At 47.8% G+C, this 18,693-nt stretch overlaps 1 protein-coding gene across 1 annotated transcript in view; it reads left to right on the forward strand.

Annotated features, from left to right (window-relative positions):
• ksr2 (kinase suppressor of ras 2) overlaps positions 1–18,693 on the forward strand; it is an 815,194-nt gene that overhangs the window by 509,613 nt on the left and 286,888 nt on the right. The window contains exon 6 of the mRNA XM_072496823.1: positions 13,271–13,340. Within this exon, the coding sequence (XP_072352924.1) occupies positions 13,271–13,340 (70 nt within the window). The remainder of the gene's footprint in view (positions 1–13,270; positions 13,341–18,693) is intronic.

The following is an 18,693-nucleotide window of genomic DNA, read 5'->3' on the forward strand; positions in this document are numbered from 1 at the left end:
CTGCCAAATTAGTTTAAACCCTCCCGAAGAGTACTAGAAAACCTCCCTCCCAGGATATTGGTGCACCTCTGGTTCAGATGCAACCCGTCCTGCTTGTACAGGTCCCACCTTTCCCAGAATGCGCTCCAATTATCCAAATACCTGAAGCCCTCCCTCCTACACCATTCCTGCAGCCACGTGTTCAACTGCACTCTCTCCCTATACCTAGCCTCGCTATCACGTGGCACCGGCAACAAACCAGAGATGACAACTCTGTCTGTCCTGGCTTTTAACTTCCAGCCTAACTCCCTAAACTTGTTTATTACCTCCACACCCCTTTTCCTACCTATGTCGTTGGTACCAATGTGCACCACGACTTCTGGCTGCTCCCCCTCCCCCTTAAGGATCCTGAAGACACGATCCGAGACATCCCTGACCCTGGCACCCGGGAGGCAACATACCTTCCGAGAGTCTCGCTCGCGACCACAGAATCTCCTATCTAGTCCCCTAACCATTGAATCTCCTACAACTATTGCTTTTCTATTCTCCCCCCTTCCCTTCTGAGCCCCAGAGCCAGACTCGGTGCCAGAGACCTGGCCGCTAGGGCCTTCCCCCGGTAGGTCATCCCCCCCAACAGCATCCAAAATGGTATACTTGTTTTGAAGGGGAACGGCCACGAGGGATCCCTGCACTGTCTGCCTGTTTGTTTTTTCCCCCTGACTGTAACCCAGCTATTCTTGTCCTGTACCTTGGGTGTGGTTACCTCCCTGTAACTCTTCTCAATCACCCCCTCTGCCTCCCGGATGATCCGAAGTTCATCCATCTTCTGCTCCAGTTCCCTAACACGGTCTTTGAGGAGCTGAAGTTGGGTGCACTTCCCGCAGGTATAGTCAGCGGGGACACCGGTGGTATCCCTCACCACCCACATCCTACAGGAGGAGCATGCAACTGGCCTAGCCTCCATCCCCTCTTACCTGACAGAATATAGCTGCCCTGTGGACTAACTAGATCTCCGCCCTCCGACTCTGCTCCCAGTCAGCTACACCTTCTGTAAACTCCTGGCTCCCTTCTCACTCTTTGCGGAAATGTCGGAAACAAAATGAAAGGAGCACTTTACTCCCTCCTCACCTAACTCCCTCGGTCACCAAACTCTTACTATAGCACTCAAAATGCACCAAATTCAGCACTCCCTCGGTCACCAAACTCTTACTATAGCACTCCAAATGCACCAAATTCAGCACTCCCTCGGTCACCAAACTCTTACTATAGCACTCAAAATGCACCAAATTCAGCACTCCCTCGGTCACCAAACTCTTACTATAGCACTCAAAATGCACCAAATTCAGCACTCAGTGCAAACAAAGTCTGAACTGTAGGGGATCACTTTTATACTGTGAATCTAGCCTCTGAAAACTGGCCTAATCCAATTAACTAATTAACAAGCTCCAGCTGCAAGTGCTTACAAGTAGAAGCTTGTTTAAAGCTGATTGAAAATTCACCTTCTTCTAAACCAAACAGCAACTTTTAAGTTAATTAACTAAATAAAAGAAAGACTAAACTTTAGATAAAAATGAAGCCTTATACTCCCTCGGTCACCAAACTCTTACTATAGCACTCAAAATGCACTAAATTCAGCTCTCAGTGCAAAAATAAAAACGTGGTCTCAGTTCGGGTGGCCATTTTAAGCGGCTGACCAGATCCGCTGTATTGTGTCAGCGATGCGGCAACCAACATGGGCCATGACAATGTCCAGCATTTGGGAAGGTATGTTTCAAGTGTGACAGAACAAATCACTTTGTGAGGCAATGTTTTTCATGTCCAACAGTGGACCAAAAAGGATCAGTCAATATGGTTGATGAGATGTGCATTGAAGACCTTTCTGTTGATCTGATTTTGATTGAGGACATGATAAGTCTGAATATGTAAAGTAAAGAAGTCTTACTTACCAGTTGAGGCAATAGTGATGGTGATGCTGATACCATTGAAGAAATATGGACAATTCCATTGATGCTGAATGGCAGTTTAATTAAATGCAAGCTCGACACGGGAGCGAGAGCCAACCTTATCAGTTGGTCAGACTTGAACAGGCTGAGAATCAAACAGACAGTCGTCAATCAAACAAGTTTGCTGAGAGACTACAATGGGATGGAGATGTTGTTAGGAGCATGTGAGCTGGAAGCATGGGTACACAACTGAAGTCAAACAAAGAACAAAGAACAAAGAAATGTACAGCACAGGAACAGGCCCTTCGGCCCTCCAAGCCCGTGCCGACCATACTGCCCGACTAAACTACAATCTTCTACACTTCCTGGGTCCGTATCCTTCTATTCCCATCCTATTCATATATTTGTCAAGATACCCCTTAAATGTCCCTATCGTCCCTGCCTCCACTACCTCCTCCGGTAGTGAGTTCCAGGCACCCACTACCCTCTGCGTAAAAAACTTGCCTCGTACATCTACTCTAAACCTTGCCCCTCTCACCTTAAACCTATGCCCCCTAGTAATTGACCCCTCTACCCTGGGGAAAAGCCTCTGACTATCCACTCTGTCTATGCCCCTCATAATTTTGTATACCTCTATCAGGTCGCCCCTCAACCTCCTTCGTTCCAGTGAGAACAAACCGAGTTTATTCAATCGCTCCTCATAGCTTATGCCCTCCATACCAGGCAACATTCTGGTAAATCTCTTCTGCACCCTCTCTAAAGCCTCCACATCCTTCTGGTAGTGTGGCGACCAGAATTGAACACTATACTCCAAGTGTGGCCTAACTAAGGTTCTATACAGCTGCAACATGACTTGCCAATTCTTATACTCAATGCCCCGGCCAATGAAGGCAAGCATGCCGTATGCCTTCTTGACTACCTTCTCCACCTGTGTAGCCCCTTTCAGTGATCTGTGGACCTGTACTCCTAGATCTCTTTGACTTTCAATACTCTTGAGGGTTCTACCATTCACTGTATATTCCCTACCTGCATTAGCCCTTCCAAAATGCATTACCTCACATTTGTCCAGGTTAAACTCCATCTGCCATCTCTCCGCCCAAGTCTCCAGACAATCTAAATCCTGCTGTATCCTCAGACAGTCCTCATCGCTATCCGCAATTCCACCAACCTTTGTGTCGTCTGCAAACTTACTAATCAGACCAGTTACATTTTCCTCCAAATCATTTATATATACTACAAAGAGCAAAGGTCCCAGCACTGATCCCTGTGGAACACCACTGGTCACAGCCCTCCAATTAGAAAAGCATCCCTCCATTGCTACCCTCTGCCTTCTATGGCCTAGCCAGTTCTGTATCCACCTTGCCAGTTCACCCCTGATCCCGTGTGACTTCACCTTTTGTACTAGTCTACCATGAGGGACCTTGTCAAAGGCCTTACTGAAGTCCATATAGACAACATCTACTGCCCTACCTGCATCAATCATCTTAGTGACCTCCTCGAAAAACTCTATCAAGTTAGTGAGACACGACCTCCCCTTCACAAAACCGTGCTGCCTCTCACTAATACGTCCATTTGCTTCCAAATGGGAGTAGATCCTGTCTCGAAGAATTCTCTCCAGTAATTTCCCTACCACTGAAGTAAGGCTCACCGGCCTGTAGTTCCCGGGATTATCCCTGCCACCCTTCTTAAACAGAGGAACAACATTGGCTATTCTCCAGTCCTCCGGGACATCCCCTGAAGACAGCGAGGATCCAAAGATTTCTGTCAAGGCCTCAGCAATTTCCTCTCCAGCCTCCTTCAGTATTCTGGGGTAGATCCCATCCGGCCCTGGGGACTTATCTACCTTAATATTTTTTAAGACACCCAACACCTCGTCTTTTTGGATCACAATGTGACCCAGGCTATCTACACCCCCTTCTCCAGACTCAACATCTACCAATTCCTTCTCTTTGGTGAATACTGATGCAAAGTATTCATTTAGTACCTCGCCCATTTCCTCTGGCTCCACACATAGATTCCCTTGCCTATCCTTCAGTGGGCCAACCCTTTCCCTGGCTACCCTCTTACTTTTTATGTAAGTGTAAAAAGCCTTGGGATTTTCCTTAACCCTATTTGCCAATGCCTTTTCATGACCCCTTCTAGCCCTCCTGACTCCTTGCTTAAGTTCCTTCCTACTTTCCTTATATGCCACACAGGCTTCGTCTGTTCCCAGCCTTTTAGCCCTGACAAATGCCTCCTTTTTCTTTTTGACGAGGCCTACAATATCACTCGCCATCCAAGGTTCCCGAAAATTGCCGTATTTATCTTTCTTCCTCACAGGAACATGCCTGTCCTGTATTCCTTTCAACTGACACTTGAAAGCCTCCCACATGTCAGATGTTGATTTGCCCTCAAACATCCGCCCCCAATCTATGTTCTTCAGTTCCCGCCTAATATTGTTATAATTAGCCTTCCCCCAATTTAGCACATTCATCCTCGGACCACTCTTATCCTTGTAGTCACACCATAACATTTTCCATTGTGGACACGCAACGGGAGTCCATCATAGGAGTGGAAGCATGTGAGGCACTGAACCTAGTTGAGCAGCTGTACATTCCAGATCGTGCTGCGACAGAGAATCATTGCAAATGGCAACCAGATGAAGTGGTTCAGTTATCCGATGAGATGAAAGCAAAAATGAAGGTGGAGGAAGAAAAACTAGATGAAGAGATGGAGGAGCCAAAAGGAATTCCAGAATTCTGGTTTACAGTCTTCAAAAATGTGGATTTGCTCAGTGACATGATACAGGAGCATGATGAGCCCGTCTTAAAGCATTTACAATATTTACAGGTGAAATTTTCAGATCCTGGACAGCCAATGAGTTTTACTCTGGAGTTAAGTTACAGCCAAATGAATATTTTACAAATGAAGCAGTGACAAAAACATACCAGATGGAGTCACAGCTTGATGACTCCAAATGTTTCTCTTTTTAATGAGAAATTATAGGCTGCACAGGATGCCAGATCATAAGACCATAAGACATAGGAGTGGAAGTAAGGCCATTCGGCCCATCGAGTCCACTCCACCATTCAATCATGGCTGATTTCAACTCCATTTACCCGCTCTCTCTCCATAGCCCTTAATTCCTTGAGAAATCAAGAATTTATCAACTTCTGTCTTAAAGACTCTCAACGTCCCGGCCTCTACCGCCCTCTGTGGCAATGAATTCCACAGACCCACCACTCTCTGGCTGAAGAAATTTCTCCTCATCTCTGTTCTAAAGTGACTCCCTTTTATTCTAAGGCTGTGCCCCCGGTTCCTAGTCTGCCCTGCTAATGGAAACAACTTCCCTGCATCCACCCTATCTAAGCCATTCGTTATCTTGTAAGTTTCTATTAGATCTCCCCTCAACCTCCTAAACTCCAATGAATATAATCCCAGGATCCTCAGACGTTCATCGTATGTTAAGCCTACCATTCCTGGGATCATCCGTGTGAATCTCCGCTGGACCCGCTCCAGTGCCAGTATGTCCTTCCTGAGGTGTGGGGCCCAAAATTGCTCACAGTATTCTAAATGGGGCCTAACTAGTGCTTTATAAAGCTTCAGAAGTACATCCCTGCTTTTATATTCCAAGCCTCTTGAGATGAATGACAACATTGCATTTGCTTTCTTAATTACGGACTCAACCTGCAAGTTTACCTTTAGAGAATCCTGGACTAGGACTCCCAAGTCCCTTTGCACTTCAGCATTATGAATTTTGTCACCGTTTAGAAAATAGTCCATGCCTCTATTCTTTTTTCCAAAGTGCAAGACCTCACACTTGCCCACGTTGAATTTCATCAGCCATTTCTTGGACCACTCTCCTAAACTGTCTAAATCTTTCTGCAGCCTCCCCACCTCCTCCATACTACCTGCCCCTCCACCTATCTTTGTATCACCGGCAAACTTAGCCAGAATACCCCCAGTCCCGTCATCTAGATCGTTAATATATAAAGAGAACAGCTGTGGCCCCAACACTGAACCCTGTGGGACACCACTCGTCACCGGTTGCCATTCCGAAAAAGGACCTTTTATCCCAACTCTCTGCCTGACAGCCAATCATCAATCCATGTTAGTACCTTGCCTCGAATACCATGGGCCCTTATTTTACTCAGCAGTCTCCCGTGAGGCACCTTATCAAAGGCCTTTTGGAAGTCAAGATAGATAACATCCATTGGCTCTCCTTGGTCTAACCTATTTGTTATCTCTTCAAAGATCGACCGGAAGAAAGGAAAAAACATCACAATGAAGACCATTAAAATGAAGCAGATGCATAAGGGTTGGCACACTGGTAGAACAGTGATGAAAACTGTACCAAATGACTCTTTCTTCAATTTTTAAAATTTCTTCTGTAGTTCCAGAGGATGGGGAGCTGGATGAATGTTCTGCAGTGAGACTCACTGCTGACTTTGAAATTGGTCACTTCTTGCATGAACACATAATTCCACGAGCAGTGTTGTACTTCACAGGAGACATTATTGCAGACGATAATGATGATTACGATTATGGTGATTGATGATTACGATGATGATTATGATTACGATGATGATGAATACGATGAGGAAAGTGAAGAAGCAGATGATTAGCCAGAAGAGGAAAACTATAAAAGTGTATTTAGTTTCTTTGTCATTAGTGATGAGGTGGTAACAAGGGGCATCCGTCTGTGCAGGAAGTACTCGATGCCAGTCCATCAAAAAACTTGTACCAACAACAGATAGATACATTTTCATGCAGTTCTACAACAACAGACGAAGCATGTATCATTATATCAGATGAGGATGAGCCACTAATTGAGATTAAAACACAAAGTGAAGAAGTAATGCCTAATACCAAAGAGAAAATGCTGGAAAATCTCAGCAGGTCTGGCAGCATCCATAGGGAGAGAAAAGAGCTCATGTTTTGAGTCCAGATGACCCTTATATTGAGGACATTGATCCAGCTAAGATACCAGAATGCAAGGGTTTGCAGATCATTCCTGAAGTTGCAAACTTGCTGGCAACATCAGAAGTGTCCAAAAGTATGCTGCCAATAGTTGCCTTATCAGTTGATGGGCATGCAGCAAGCACCTTAGATTAACGAAAACACGTCAATACAGCAAAGGCTCCAGAATCAGCTATTGTGGCAGAAGAGCTAGAAACAGCTTTCACAACAGATGATCCAGAGACAGCTATTATAGCAGAAGATCCAGAGATACCTATTACATCAGACAATCCAAAAGCAGCTACTACAGTAAAAGATCCAGAAGCAGCCATTGCAGCAAGGGATCCAGAAACGGCCCTTGGCCGAGATCAGTAGCAAGAATGATGCTCTAGGTGCACAGGGAGATGTGAGTGTGAACTGCACCAACTTCACGGATGATGCCACTAAAGCTAAGAAGAAAAGGAGAAGGAAAGAGCCTATTATAAAAAAGAGAAGGCAGGGTCAGAGAAGAGTCGAGGTCACAGTTGGTCGCCTGGGTATCAGCCGTTACAGTGAAGACACAAGCATCGGCAATAAGGCCAATGTACAAGAAGACACACGGAGCAGGAAGCATCGCTTCAAAAGGCTGAAAGAGTGACTCAAAGACCAGTCTTTCGAAAGATGAAAAAAGATTACGTATTCAGTCAAGATTCAGGAGACCAACAAGATGTCGTTAACCTGAAAGACTGAACATGTAATCAACTATGTACAAGGGACATGTTTGAAAGTGTTACGCGTACCATGTTTTGTAAAGCACAGTTAGATATGTACATGTTTGAAATTATTATGCATATCATGTTTAGTAAAGCACAGTTATATTTGTTAAACATTCACATTTCCAAAGAAAGGGGGATGTGGTGATATGCATAGCAATGTATTTAGTTGGATGCACGACCTCTGACCAACAGGTGGGGACGGTGTTCCACCACGTGACTCCACAGATTGGCAGTTGGTAATAAGTCGTACTAGAGGACAGTCGCATTAGAAGTAGTTCCAGGAGAATTCACTTATTTATTACTGTTTGTATCACAGTTCGTTAATTACCTTTCCACATGTTCATTTCGTTAATAAACTATCATACTAGTCAAAGACCTAGGGGTGGGATTCACCGTTGCCCAATGCCGATATTGTAATCAGCAATTGGGCGGAGAATCGATTCCGATGTGGCTGGAGAAATAATAATAGGAAACAAAGAAATGGCAGACGGACTGAATAGTTACTTCACGGTGGGAGACACCAATGGGATGCCAGAGCTCCAGGAGAACCAGGGGGCATAGGGGAGTGCAGTGACCATTACTAAGGAGAAGGTTCTGGGGAAACTGAAAGGTCTGAAGGTGAATAAATCACTTGGACCGGATGGACTACACCCCAGGGCCCTAAAAGAGATAGCTGAGGAGATTGTGGAGGCATTGATGATGATCTTTCAGAGATCACTGGAGGCAGGAAGGGTCCCAGAGGACTGGAAAGTGGCGAATGTAACACCACTGTTAAAGAAGGGAGGGAGGCAGAAGACGGGAAATTATAGGCCGGTTATCCTGACTTCGGTCATTGGTAAGAATTTAGAGTCCATTTTAAAGATGAGATCGCGGAGTACTTGGAAGTGCATGATAGAATAGGACTGAGTCAGCACGGCTTCGTCAAGGGGAGGTCATGTCTGACAAATCTGTTAGAGTTCTTTGAGGAAGTAAGGAAGTTAGACAAAGGAGAACCAGTGGACTTGATTTATTTAGATTTGTAGAAGGCCTTTGACAAGGTGCCACATTGGAGACTGTTAAATAAGTTAAGAGCCCATGGTGTTCAGGGTAAGATCCTAGTATGGATTGAGGATTGGCTGACTGGCAGAAGGCAGAGAATGGGGATAAACGGACCCTTTTCAGGATGGCAGCCAGTGACTAGTGGTGTGCCTCAGGGGTCTGTGCTGGGACCACAGCTTTTCACAATATACATTAATGATCTGGAGGGAGGAACTGAAGGCACTGTTGCTAAGTTTGCAGATGATACAAAGATCTGTAGAGGGGCAGGTAATATTGAGGAAGCAGGCGGACTTGGACAGGCGAGGAGAGTGGGCAAAGAAGTGGCAGATGGAATACAATGTGGAAAAGTGTGAGGTTAAGCACTTTGGAAGGAGAAATGGAGGCATAGACCACTTTCTAAATGGGAAGATGTTTAGGAAATCAGAAGCACAAAGGGACTTGGGATTCCTTGTTCACGATTCTTTTAAGGTTAACGTGCAGGTTCAGTCGGCAGTTAGGAAGGCAAATGCAATGTTAGCATTCATGTTGAGAGGGCTAGAATACAAGACCAGGGATGTTCTTCTGAGGCTATATAAGGCTCTGGTCAGACCCCATTTGGAGTATTGTGAGCAGTTTTGGGCCCCGTATCTAAAGAAGGATGTGCTGGCCTTGAAAAGGGTCCAGAGGAGGTTCACAAAAATAATCCCTGCAATGAATAGCTTGTCGTATGAGGAACAGTTGAGGACTCTAGGTCTGTACTCGTTGGAGTTTAGAAGGATGAGGGGGATATTATTGAAACTTACAGGATACTGCGTGGCCTGGATAGAGTGTATGTGGAGAGAATGTTTCCACTTGTAGGAAAAACTAGAAGCAGAGGATACAATCTCAGACTATAGGGATGATCCTTTAAAACGGAGATGAGGAGGAATTTCTTCAGCCAGAGGGTGGTGAATCTGTGGAACTCTTTGCCGCAGAAGGCTGCGGAGGCCAAACCACTAAGTGTCTTTAAAACAAAAATAGATAGGTTTTTTTATCAATAAGGTGATCAGGGGTTATGGGGAGGAGGCAGGAGAATGGGGATGAGAAAAATATCAGCCATGATTGAATGGCGGAGCAGACTCGATGGGCCGAGTGGCCTAAATCTGCTCCTATGTCTTATGGTCTCATGATGCTGGAATCGGGACCAGTGCTGATTTGATGCCAGTTTGCGATTCTCCGCACCCTCTGAAATGGCGTCATCATGACCCACTCCGTGCACAGTCGCAATGCCATTGGTGCATCAACGGCCGGCCCACTCGCGATACCCCCCCCCCCCCCGATGTGCCGGGCTCCCGACGGCGCCGGTCACGTGTGATCACACAAATTGTGAAACCAGCGTGACAGCTGTGGACTGTATCCAGCGCCGCCATACTCAGCCAGGATCCATGCCAGGGGGGCTTCTGCGAGGGCTGGAGGGGCTTCTGCGAGGGCTGGGGGGACTGATGGGTGGGTGGCCAGAGAGTGGGCTGTGGGGCAGGTTGGATCTGCGCATGGCCGGCGCCATGATGTACGCCGCGACCGCTGCAGGCCATCAGCCGTGGCCCGGGACCCTGCCATTCTCAGGCGTTTTTGCCGGGGGAGGCAGGAGTTTTGGTCGGTGCCGGTTCTACCCCTTGCTGGTACTGGAATCGGTGAGGTTCGCGCCGATTTTCTTCGCATTAAACTCCTGCGGATTCTCCGTTTGAGCCGGCACATAGCTGCAGGATGGGAGAATCCCGCCCTAGATGTTCCGGGCGTCATTCTCCGACCCCCCGCCGGGTCGGAGAATGGCCATTGGCCGCCGTGAATCCCGCCCCCGCCGAAGTCTCCGGTACCGGAGATTGGGCGGGGGCGGGAATCGGGCCACGCCGGTTGGCGGGACACCCCGTTCAATTCTCCGGCCCGGATGGGCCGAAGTCCCGCCCAGAAATTGCCTGTCCCGCCGACGTAAATCAAACCTGGTATTTACCGGCGGGACCAGGCGGCGTGTGCGGGCTCCGGGGTCCTGGGGGGGGGCGCGGGGCGATCTGACCCCGGGGGTGCCCCCGCGGTGGCCTGGCCCGCGATCGGGGCCCACCGATCCGCGGGCGGGCCTGTGCCGTGGGGGCACTCTTTCCCTTCCGCCTCCGCCACGGCCTCCACCATGGCGGAGGCGGAAGAGACTCTCCCCACTGCGCATGCGCGGGAACCTTTCAGCGGCCGCTGACGCTCCCACGCATGCGCCGCGAAACTGTCAGCGGCCGCTGACGCTCCCGCGCATGTGCCGCATTTCTGCGCCAGCTGGCGGGGCAACAAACGCCATTTCCGCCAGCTGGCGGGGCGGAAGTCCCTCCGGCGTCGGCCTAGCCCCTCAATGTTGGGGCTAGGCCGCCAAAGATGCGGAGCATTCCGCACCTTTGGGTCGGCGCGATACCCGTCTGATTGGCGCTGTCTTTGGCGCCAGTCGGCGGACATCGCGCCGTTGGGGGAGAATTTCGCCCTCCATGTGCATCTTTACCACCTCCACAACCAAAACATAACAATTTTCAACTGCATCCATTCTGTGCTGCTGGTAGAAGGAATGGTTGTTTGAGGTGGCGGATGGTCTACCAACCAAGCGAATTACACTTGTCCTGCATGGTGTCATCCTTTGTCAGTGTTGTTGCAGACTGATACTTTACTTTGATAAAGGAATTCTGAGTGAGAAAATTCCTTTTACCAAAGCAAACTGGACAGCAGACCCAATGGCACCATTAAGATACCTGTGTGCCTGAAGCATTCCAACCACTGTGTAAATTGCTCTCTGTGGTATTGCTTGAAAGAACACTAATGAGACCTTGACAAGATGCAACAGACTCAGGAAGTTGAACACAATGGTGTTGAGGAAGGGAGAAGAAAGTTGAATCTCCAAGTATTTTGATCAGACTTGTGAGCAGATTTTGTCTCTTTTAAGCTTTCTTGTTGTCTGTTCCTCCACCATCAAAGTTGGTTCTTGAAGTTAGTTTTGCCCCTGTAGCCTTTTGAGCTTTGGTGCTTTGAGTTTGTTTGCAATTATGTAAGTAGCAAAACTGAAGTACTTTTGCCACTTGGAGGAATAATAAACATCAAATACATCCCAGTGAGCCGCACCCTCTTCATATTCTCACATAATTAACATGTGTTAGTAATGTTTGAAAGTTTGGTGAGACTTTCACTGTCAGATTGAAAATAGATTTAATTATGGATCTTAATTGCCCCTAATAAAACAGATGGAAGCATCACCACTTTCACTTTGCTGCTTTTTAGAACTAACAAACTCCTCCAACCCGCACTCGAGCACATTAAGTCTGAACTGATACTCGGCAGTATAAGTGTTGCAGTTGGGATCTTTTAGTGCTACTCATAGAGCGCCAGCAGTGTTTCTTTTGAATATTTTTAAAGATACAAAAATAATAGACAAAAGTGGAATTTAAACAAAAATGGGCTGGATTCTCCAAAAATGGGGCTATGTCCCATGCTGGCGTAAAGACGCTGGCATTTCACGCCAGACTTTCCTTAAAAAAATTAAGACCTATTCATCTACCTGAAGGGGGCTGGCAGGGCCCCGGAGTGCTTCTCACAGCCTTCGCTGCGCGAATGGGCACCGCACTTCTGGTTCCGAGTCCCCGCATGCGCATGGCGGCGTCCTCCAGCGGCTGCGCGAATGCGCTGGCAGACCCAGCTGGCGGGCCTGGACCAACAAAGAAGGTCCCAATGATCTGCCCCATGCCGCTTCATCTAATCTGCCCGATCGCCGCCCATAAGGCCCCCCTCGGTACTTGATCCCCCCCGCCCCTCACCTAAGTCCGCAGCCGCCGCGCAAAAGTCCCGACCGGTCAGACATGGTTAGAACCACGCTGTCGGGAAGTCGGCCTGTCGGGACCGGAGCATCGCTGGGAGGGCCTCTGGCAATGGCCCCCCAGCCGCACCCCATAAATCGCGCATGAGCGATTCTCTGGGGACCGGAGAATCGTGGGAGTGGCGCCGGACCCAAATCGGGCGTAAAAGTGGATTCTCCACCCCTGCGCCAAACGCGATTTGGCTGCGGGGCTGCGGAGAATCCAGCCCGTAGAGTGTGAAGATTTACATAATAATCAAGGATATAAATTGAAACAATATGACTATTTGCTGTACAAACTTTACGACACTGATGATGGCACAGTGGTATGTTATTGGACTAGTAATGGATTCAAATCCCGTCATAGCAGATAGTGAAATTTAAATTCAATTTTTGATCATTGTAAAGCTAGTGACCAGGTTGATTGTCATAAAAACTGACTTGATTCACTGATGCCCTTTAATTTCCTTTTGTTTAAGGAAAGAAATCTGCCATTCTCACATGGCCGACATGTGACTCCAGATCCACAGCAATGTGGTTGCCTCTTAACTGCCCTATGAAATGGCCGCGTAAGCCACCAGGGTAATTAGGAATGGGCCTTGTCAGTGATGCTCAGAAATAATTTTTAAAAATAAGACTGTGAAATTATACTTATTCACTTGCTTCATTGAAATGATTTTGAAATAAATACAACTGTAATATTGCTGTCGCTGTGTTTTGTGTGTATAATTTTAGAGTCATTGGCCAATTATCCCATTTACCTTTGTCTCTTTTCTCTTTGTTAGATACATTGTCAGTGCCTCGATGGTCCCCACAGATTCCTCGCAGAGATCTGGGGAATTCAATAAAACACAGGTATGGCAGAGTGCATGATGTGATTTTAAAAAAGTAACTCCTATTAAATAGTCATCAACAAGTCTTAACCACAACTATAGAAGCAACAGTTGGGGTAGTAAACCAGTAAAAGTAAACATGTGGGGCGAAATTCTCCCTTAACGGCGCGATGTCCGCTGACGGGCGCCAAACACGGCGCCAATCAGACGGGCATCGCGCCGGCCAAAAGGTGCGGAATGCTCCGCATCTTTGGCGGCCTAGCCCCAACATTGAGGGGCTAGGCCGACGCCGGACGGATTTCCGCCCCGCCAGCTGGCGGAAATGGCGTTTGTTGCCCCGCCAGCTGGCGCGGAAATGCAGCGCATGCGCGGGAGCGTCAGCGGCCGCTGACAGTTTCCTGGCGCATGCACAGGAGCGTCAGCGGCCGCTGTCAGTTTCCCGCGCATGCGCAGTGGGGAGAGTCTCTTCCGCCTCCGCCATGGTGGAGACCGTGGCGGAGGCGGAAGGGAAAGAGTGCCCCCACGGCACAGGACCGCCCGCGGATCGGTGGGCCCCGATCGCAGGCCAGGCCACCGTGGGGGCACCCCCCGGGGTCAGATCGCCCCGCGCCCCCCCCCCCAGGACCCCGGTGCCAGCCCACGCCGCCTGGTCCCGCCGGTAAATACCAGCTTTGATTTACGCCGACGGGACAGGCAATTCCTGGGCGGGACTTCGGCCCATCCGGGCCGGAGAATCCAGAGGGGGGTCCCGCCAACCGGCGCGGCCCGATTCCCGCCCCGCCCAATCTCCGGTACCGGAGACTACGGCGGGGGCGGGATTCACGGCGGCCAACGCCCATTCTCCGACCCGGCGGGGGGTCGGAGAATGACGCCCGTGATATCTAAATTATTCCTTAGTTTCTTAACAGGGAAAGGAAAATTGACTGTTAACCATAAGCAATCTTTGAATGGCATCAAAATGTGCTAAAGCAAAGGGAACCCACTGGAGCTGACAACTATCTGGACTTTCACAAATGAGTGAATAAAACTGCTAAATCTTGAGCACTGCATACACATAATTAAATTATGAAGGAGCTTGACATGATCAAACTCACCAGATTATGTTTGATACGAAGATATCTTCGTCTTTATTTCTGTTGAGTTTTCTCCCTCTATTTCTATCTCATTCTGTTTCCCCATATTTGGTCCCTCTCTCTTTCAAATTAATTCTGTCTTCTTTGAATTTCATTTCTCTCTTTCCTTCCCCTCTTCTACAGAAGAAGTGGGCACATAGGAAACGTAAGGAACAATAGGTTTATTTACAGTAGAAGGAAGACTCCGGGCTGGATTTTCCGTCGGCGGGATCCTCCACTTCGCTGGCAGCGCACCCACGCCTGCGGATTTCCCGTGTGGGTGTCCATTATGGGAAACGCCATTGGCCGGCTGCCGAGACGGAGGATCCTGCTGCCGGTGGGGGCACACCACACAAGAAAATGGGTGTGGCAGGACGGAGAATGCTGCCCTCTCTGTACACTGGTCCCAGAAGGGACTACCCGCTCCCAGCCCACATTCGGGCCGAGGATTTTATATCCTGATTTGCTCACCCACTGATGAGGGAGTTCCGCCCTTCAGCGGGAAGCTCATACTCCATGAGACTCACAGGGAGCCTAATCAGCCCTGCCCCATGGGCTTGTGTAGATTACACCACTCTCTATTTCAGATTTGCTCTCTATCCATTTCTTTTACTTTGCGTTGTCCATTTCACAGAATCATAGAATTTGCAGTGCAGAAGGAGGCCATTCAGCCCATCGGGTCTGCACCAGCCCTTGGAAAGAACACCCTTAAGTACACGCCTCCACCCTATCCCCGTAACCCCACCTAACCTTTTTTGGACACTATGGGCAATTTATCATGGCCAAACCACCTAACGTGCACATTTTGGGACTGGGGGAGGAAACCGGAGCACCCGGAGGAAACCCACACAAACACGAGGAGAACGTGCAGACTCCGCACAGACAGTGACCCAAGCTTGGAAGCGAATCTTCGGACCCTGGAGCTGTGAAGTAACAGTGCTAACCACTGTGCTACCATGCTGCCCAACACGTTTGTTTGTTATTCATGTTCTTTCTCTTTCTTTCACTCCCCATTTCAAAGTGGTGCCTGTTCTCTCTGATGGATCTTAAGTCAATCTTAGGAGAACACCTCCTACTCCACCGTTGTGATCTCTGAGTGATGTTTCCAGCTAATGCTACTTCACCTAACCTAAAGGACAGTAAGAAGTCTTACTACACCAGGTTAAAGTCCAATAACTTTGTTTCAAATCACTAGCTTTTGGAGTACAGCTCCTTCTTCAGGTGAATGAAGAAGTGGGTTCCAGAAACATATACATAGACATATATATATATATTTCTGGAACCCACCTCTTCATTCACCTGAGGAAGGAGCAGCACTCCGAAAGCTAGTGACATCGAAACAAACCTGTTGGACTTTAACCTGGTGTTGTAAGACTTCTTACTGTGCTCACCCCAGTCCAACGCCGGCATCTCCACATCATAAAGGAAATATTCTATAAATAACAAAATTCTATAAGAGGAAATTAAAATTTGATTTGAATTCTGAAGCAATTATAACACAGTATAAAACAAATGATGAGTTGTTACTGCAGCGTGGGGGCAGCAGTGGTACTGATTTTATCAGTAAGCGAGGATCAAGTTGTTCGCTCACCAGGGAAAGAAAAACCTTTTGAAGAACAAATATCTCATTGACCAGGATTTTTCGGATGGCAGGGTTTCCGCCCCTCATTTGGGAGGAAGTCCCACCTCAGCGAGCTTCCGACCAATACGAGTGGCCGGCAGCTCTCTAGTCCCAGAAGCTGCAATGGGCAGAACCATCTCCAGAGTCTAAATCCTGGGAGTCTAAGACCAGGTAGGTTTGGGGATCTCAGGACGGAGAGGTGAGATGAGACCCAGAGACATGGGCAGAGGGTTTGGAGCTGTTGGTGGAGTGGCAGGGGGTGGAAGCACCCACAGGGGCCATACCTTTTTGGTGGGTGCCCAATGTTGAAAGGAAGTGCCACCCCACCTCCTCATCCAAGGCCTGAGTGGGGTGACTTTTCAGGCTTACCCCCTGCCCCTGAATCCCTCTCGCCAGCCTGAAAGTTGAGGCTGGGCGGGAAATGACCCTTAAGTGATCATTAATTGACCATTTAAGGGCCTCAACTGGGGAAAAGGCAGGTGGGCTGAACTAGGCCTTGACTATTCCATGCTAAAATTGCAGAGAGGTTGGGGTGGGCCGGAGCAGATAAGACGGTGGGAAGGCTATCCGAAGAATTTTACGACCAAACCTTACAAACCTACATGGGGAAATGTAAAATTCTATCCATAATCTTTCACAACTCCTTCATCCACTGCCAAACCAATCCACACCAAACTCAGTCAAGATGCTAAGAGCTAGTGACTCACCTTTTGTGACAAGAGGCTAGGTTTATGTTTTGAAACATACTTCAAGTTCAGTGTTTTGTTTTCTAGGAAAAACCTTGACTTAGGAATATACCTTGATACTCATTGAACACTTGAGGGAAGAAAGTAACCCTCTGAAGTGTAATTCTTTTACAATGTTGAATAAAGCTATTCCAGACTTGCTGACCTCATTGAACATCAGCCAAAAAAATGATTAGGTTGCCCATGCTGTTTGGAAAACATACTTAATTTTCAATTTTTGTCCTAATTTATTTGGAAAAGATATTTTCTTCACTAAAACAGAGCCTCCTTTTTTTAAGGAGAATATATAGAACATACAGTGCAGGAGGAGGCCATTCGGCCCATCAAGTCTGCACCGACCCACTTAATCCCTCACTTCCACCCTATCCCCGTAACCCAATAACCCCTCCTAACCTTTTTGGTCACTAAGGGCAATTTACCATGGCCAATCCACCTAACCTGCACGTCTTTGGACTGTGGGAGGAAACCGGAGCACCCGGAGGAAACCCACGCAGACACGGGGAGAAGGTGCAGACTCCGCACAGACAGTGACCCAGCAGGGAATCGAACCTGGGACCCTGGTGCTGTGAAGCCACAGTGCTATCCGCTTGTGCTACTGTGCTGCCCTAGGTTTGTAATGGGTCAGTGCATTTGCTAGTGAACTTATTGTAACAGGTTAAGCCATCAGTCATTCTAGGGACAAGATAAATGGAAAAACCTTAATGCTACCTCAGTTCTGTCAGAAACATTACTCACATTCTGTTAACCCCTGACCTCCCACAAGGACTTCAGTAAAATTCTTCACTAACTTAGTAAATATGTTGAACTTCAGTTTACTTGAAAAGCTATCGTTTCGGGGCGGCACGGTGACGGAGTGGTTAGCATTGCTGCCTCACAGCACCAAAGACCTGGGTTTGATCCCGGGTCACTGTCCGTGTGGAGTTTGCACATTCTCCCCGTGTCTGAGTGGGTATCACCCCCACAACCCAAAGATGTGCAGGGTAGTTTGATTGGCCATGTTAAATTGCTCCTTAATCGGAATTTTTTTTGAAGTTTGAGTTTGAGTTTCATTATGTTCCTTTTTTTGCTTCACTTTTATTCTTGTTTTGTATTTTTTTACAGCAATGTATGAGATAGTGCATGTTCGTATGTGCATTGCATTACATTGTTTAATGTTTGTTTTCCTGATTTCTCCTGTTATATTGGTAATGCTTGCCATGATATACTTCCACAGCCAGCAGTGGCCCTCTAATACTTTAAGTACTTTGGTGGTGACTCGATCTGAAGTTGACAGGAATCGTTGGGAGCAGGAATTGGGGCAGCAATAGAGATGCACAGGAATGGTCTCTGGTACGAGACTCTTGGTACTGGAGAGCTCTGGGAAGGGATTTCACATCAATGGATGATGGAGAAGGTTATGGAATCTGGGCATAGATGGCCCAGGGTTTCCTTCTGCTCCGCTTGGCCCCCACGAAACCGAAAAGAAAGCTTACCTCATGGGGCCTCCACTGGCCAACATGTCCCCAGCAGGTTTGTTCTGGCTGAGAAACCATTACTGCTCCCATGCCCAAGGATGTGTTCAAATGACAAACCTGGCCTTGATGTTGTCATAACAAAGACACTAAAGAGAACCCCATTGGCTTAGGAAAGGTGTGTTTGTTGCCTGCATTTTAAAATTGGATTCAGTCAAATCCATTCTGCATTCTAATTCTCACCAAGAGATGGGTAGTTAAGGGTGAAGCCTATAGAGTTACAGGTGGTTTGTGGAGGACCCAGATAGCTTGTGTTAGTTGTCATTGTAGAAGTTATATAGTCCCTGTCTTCAAAGCCCCGCTTATCGCTATTCAGAGAGTTGGTTGCTGTCGGCCATTGAGCTCATCGCTTAGAGCAAGTGTGGGTCTCTTCTTGATACAGTTG

This window comes from Scyliorhinus torazame, chromosome 1 (genome assembly GCF_047496885.1).
Source record: "Scyliorhinus torazame isolate Kashiwa2021f chromosome 1, sScyTor2.1, whole genome shotgun sequence".
In the NCBI taxonomy this organism is placed as follows: Eukaryota; Metazoa; Chordata; class Chondrichthyes; order Carcharhiniformes; family Scyliorhinidae; genus Scyliorhinus; species Scyliorhinus torazame.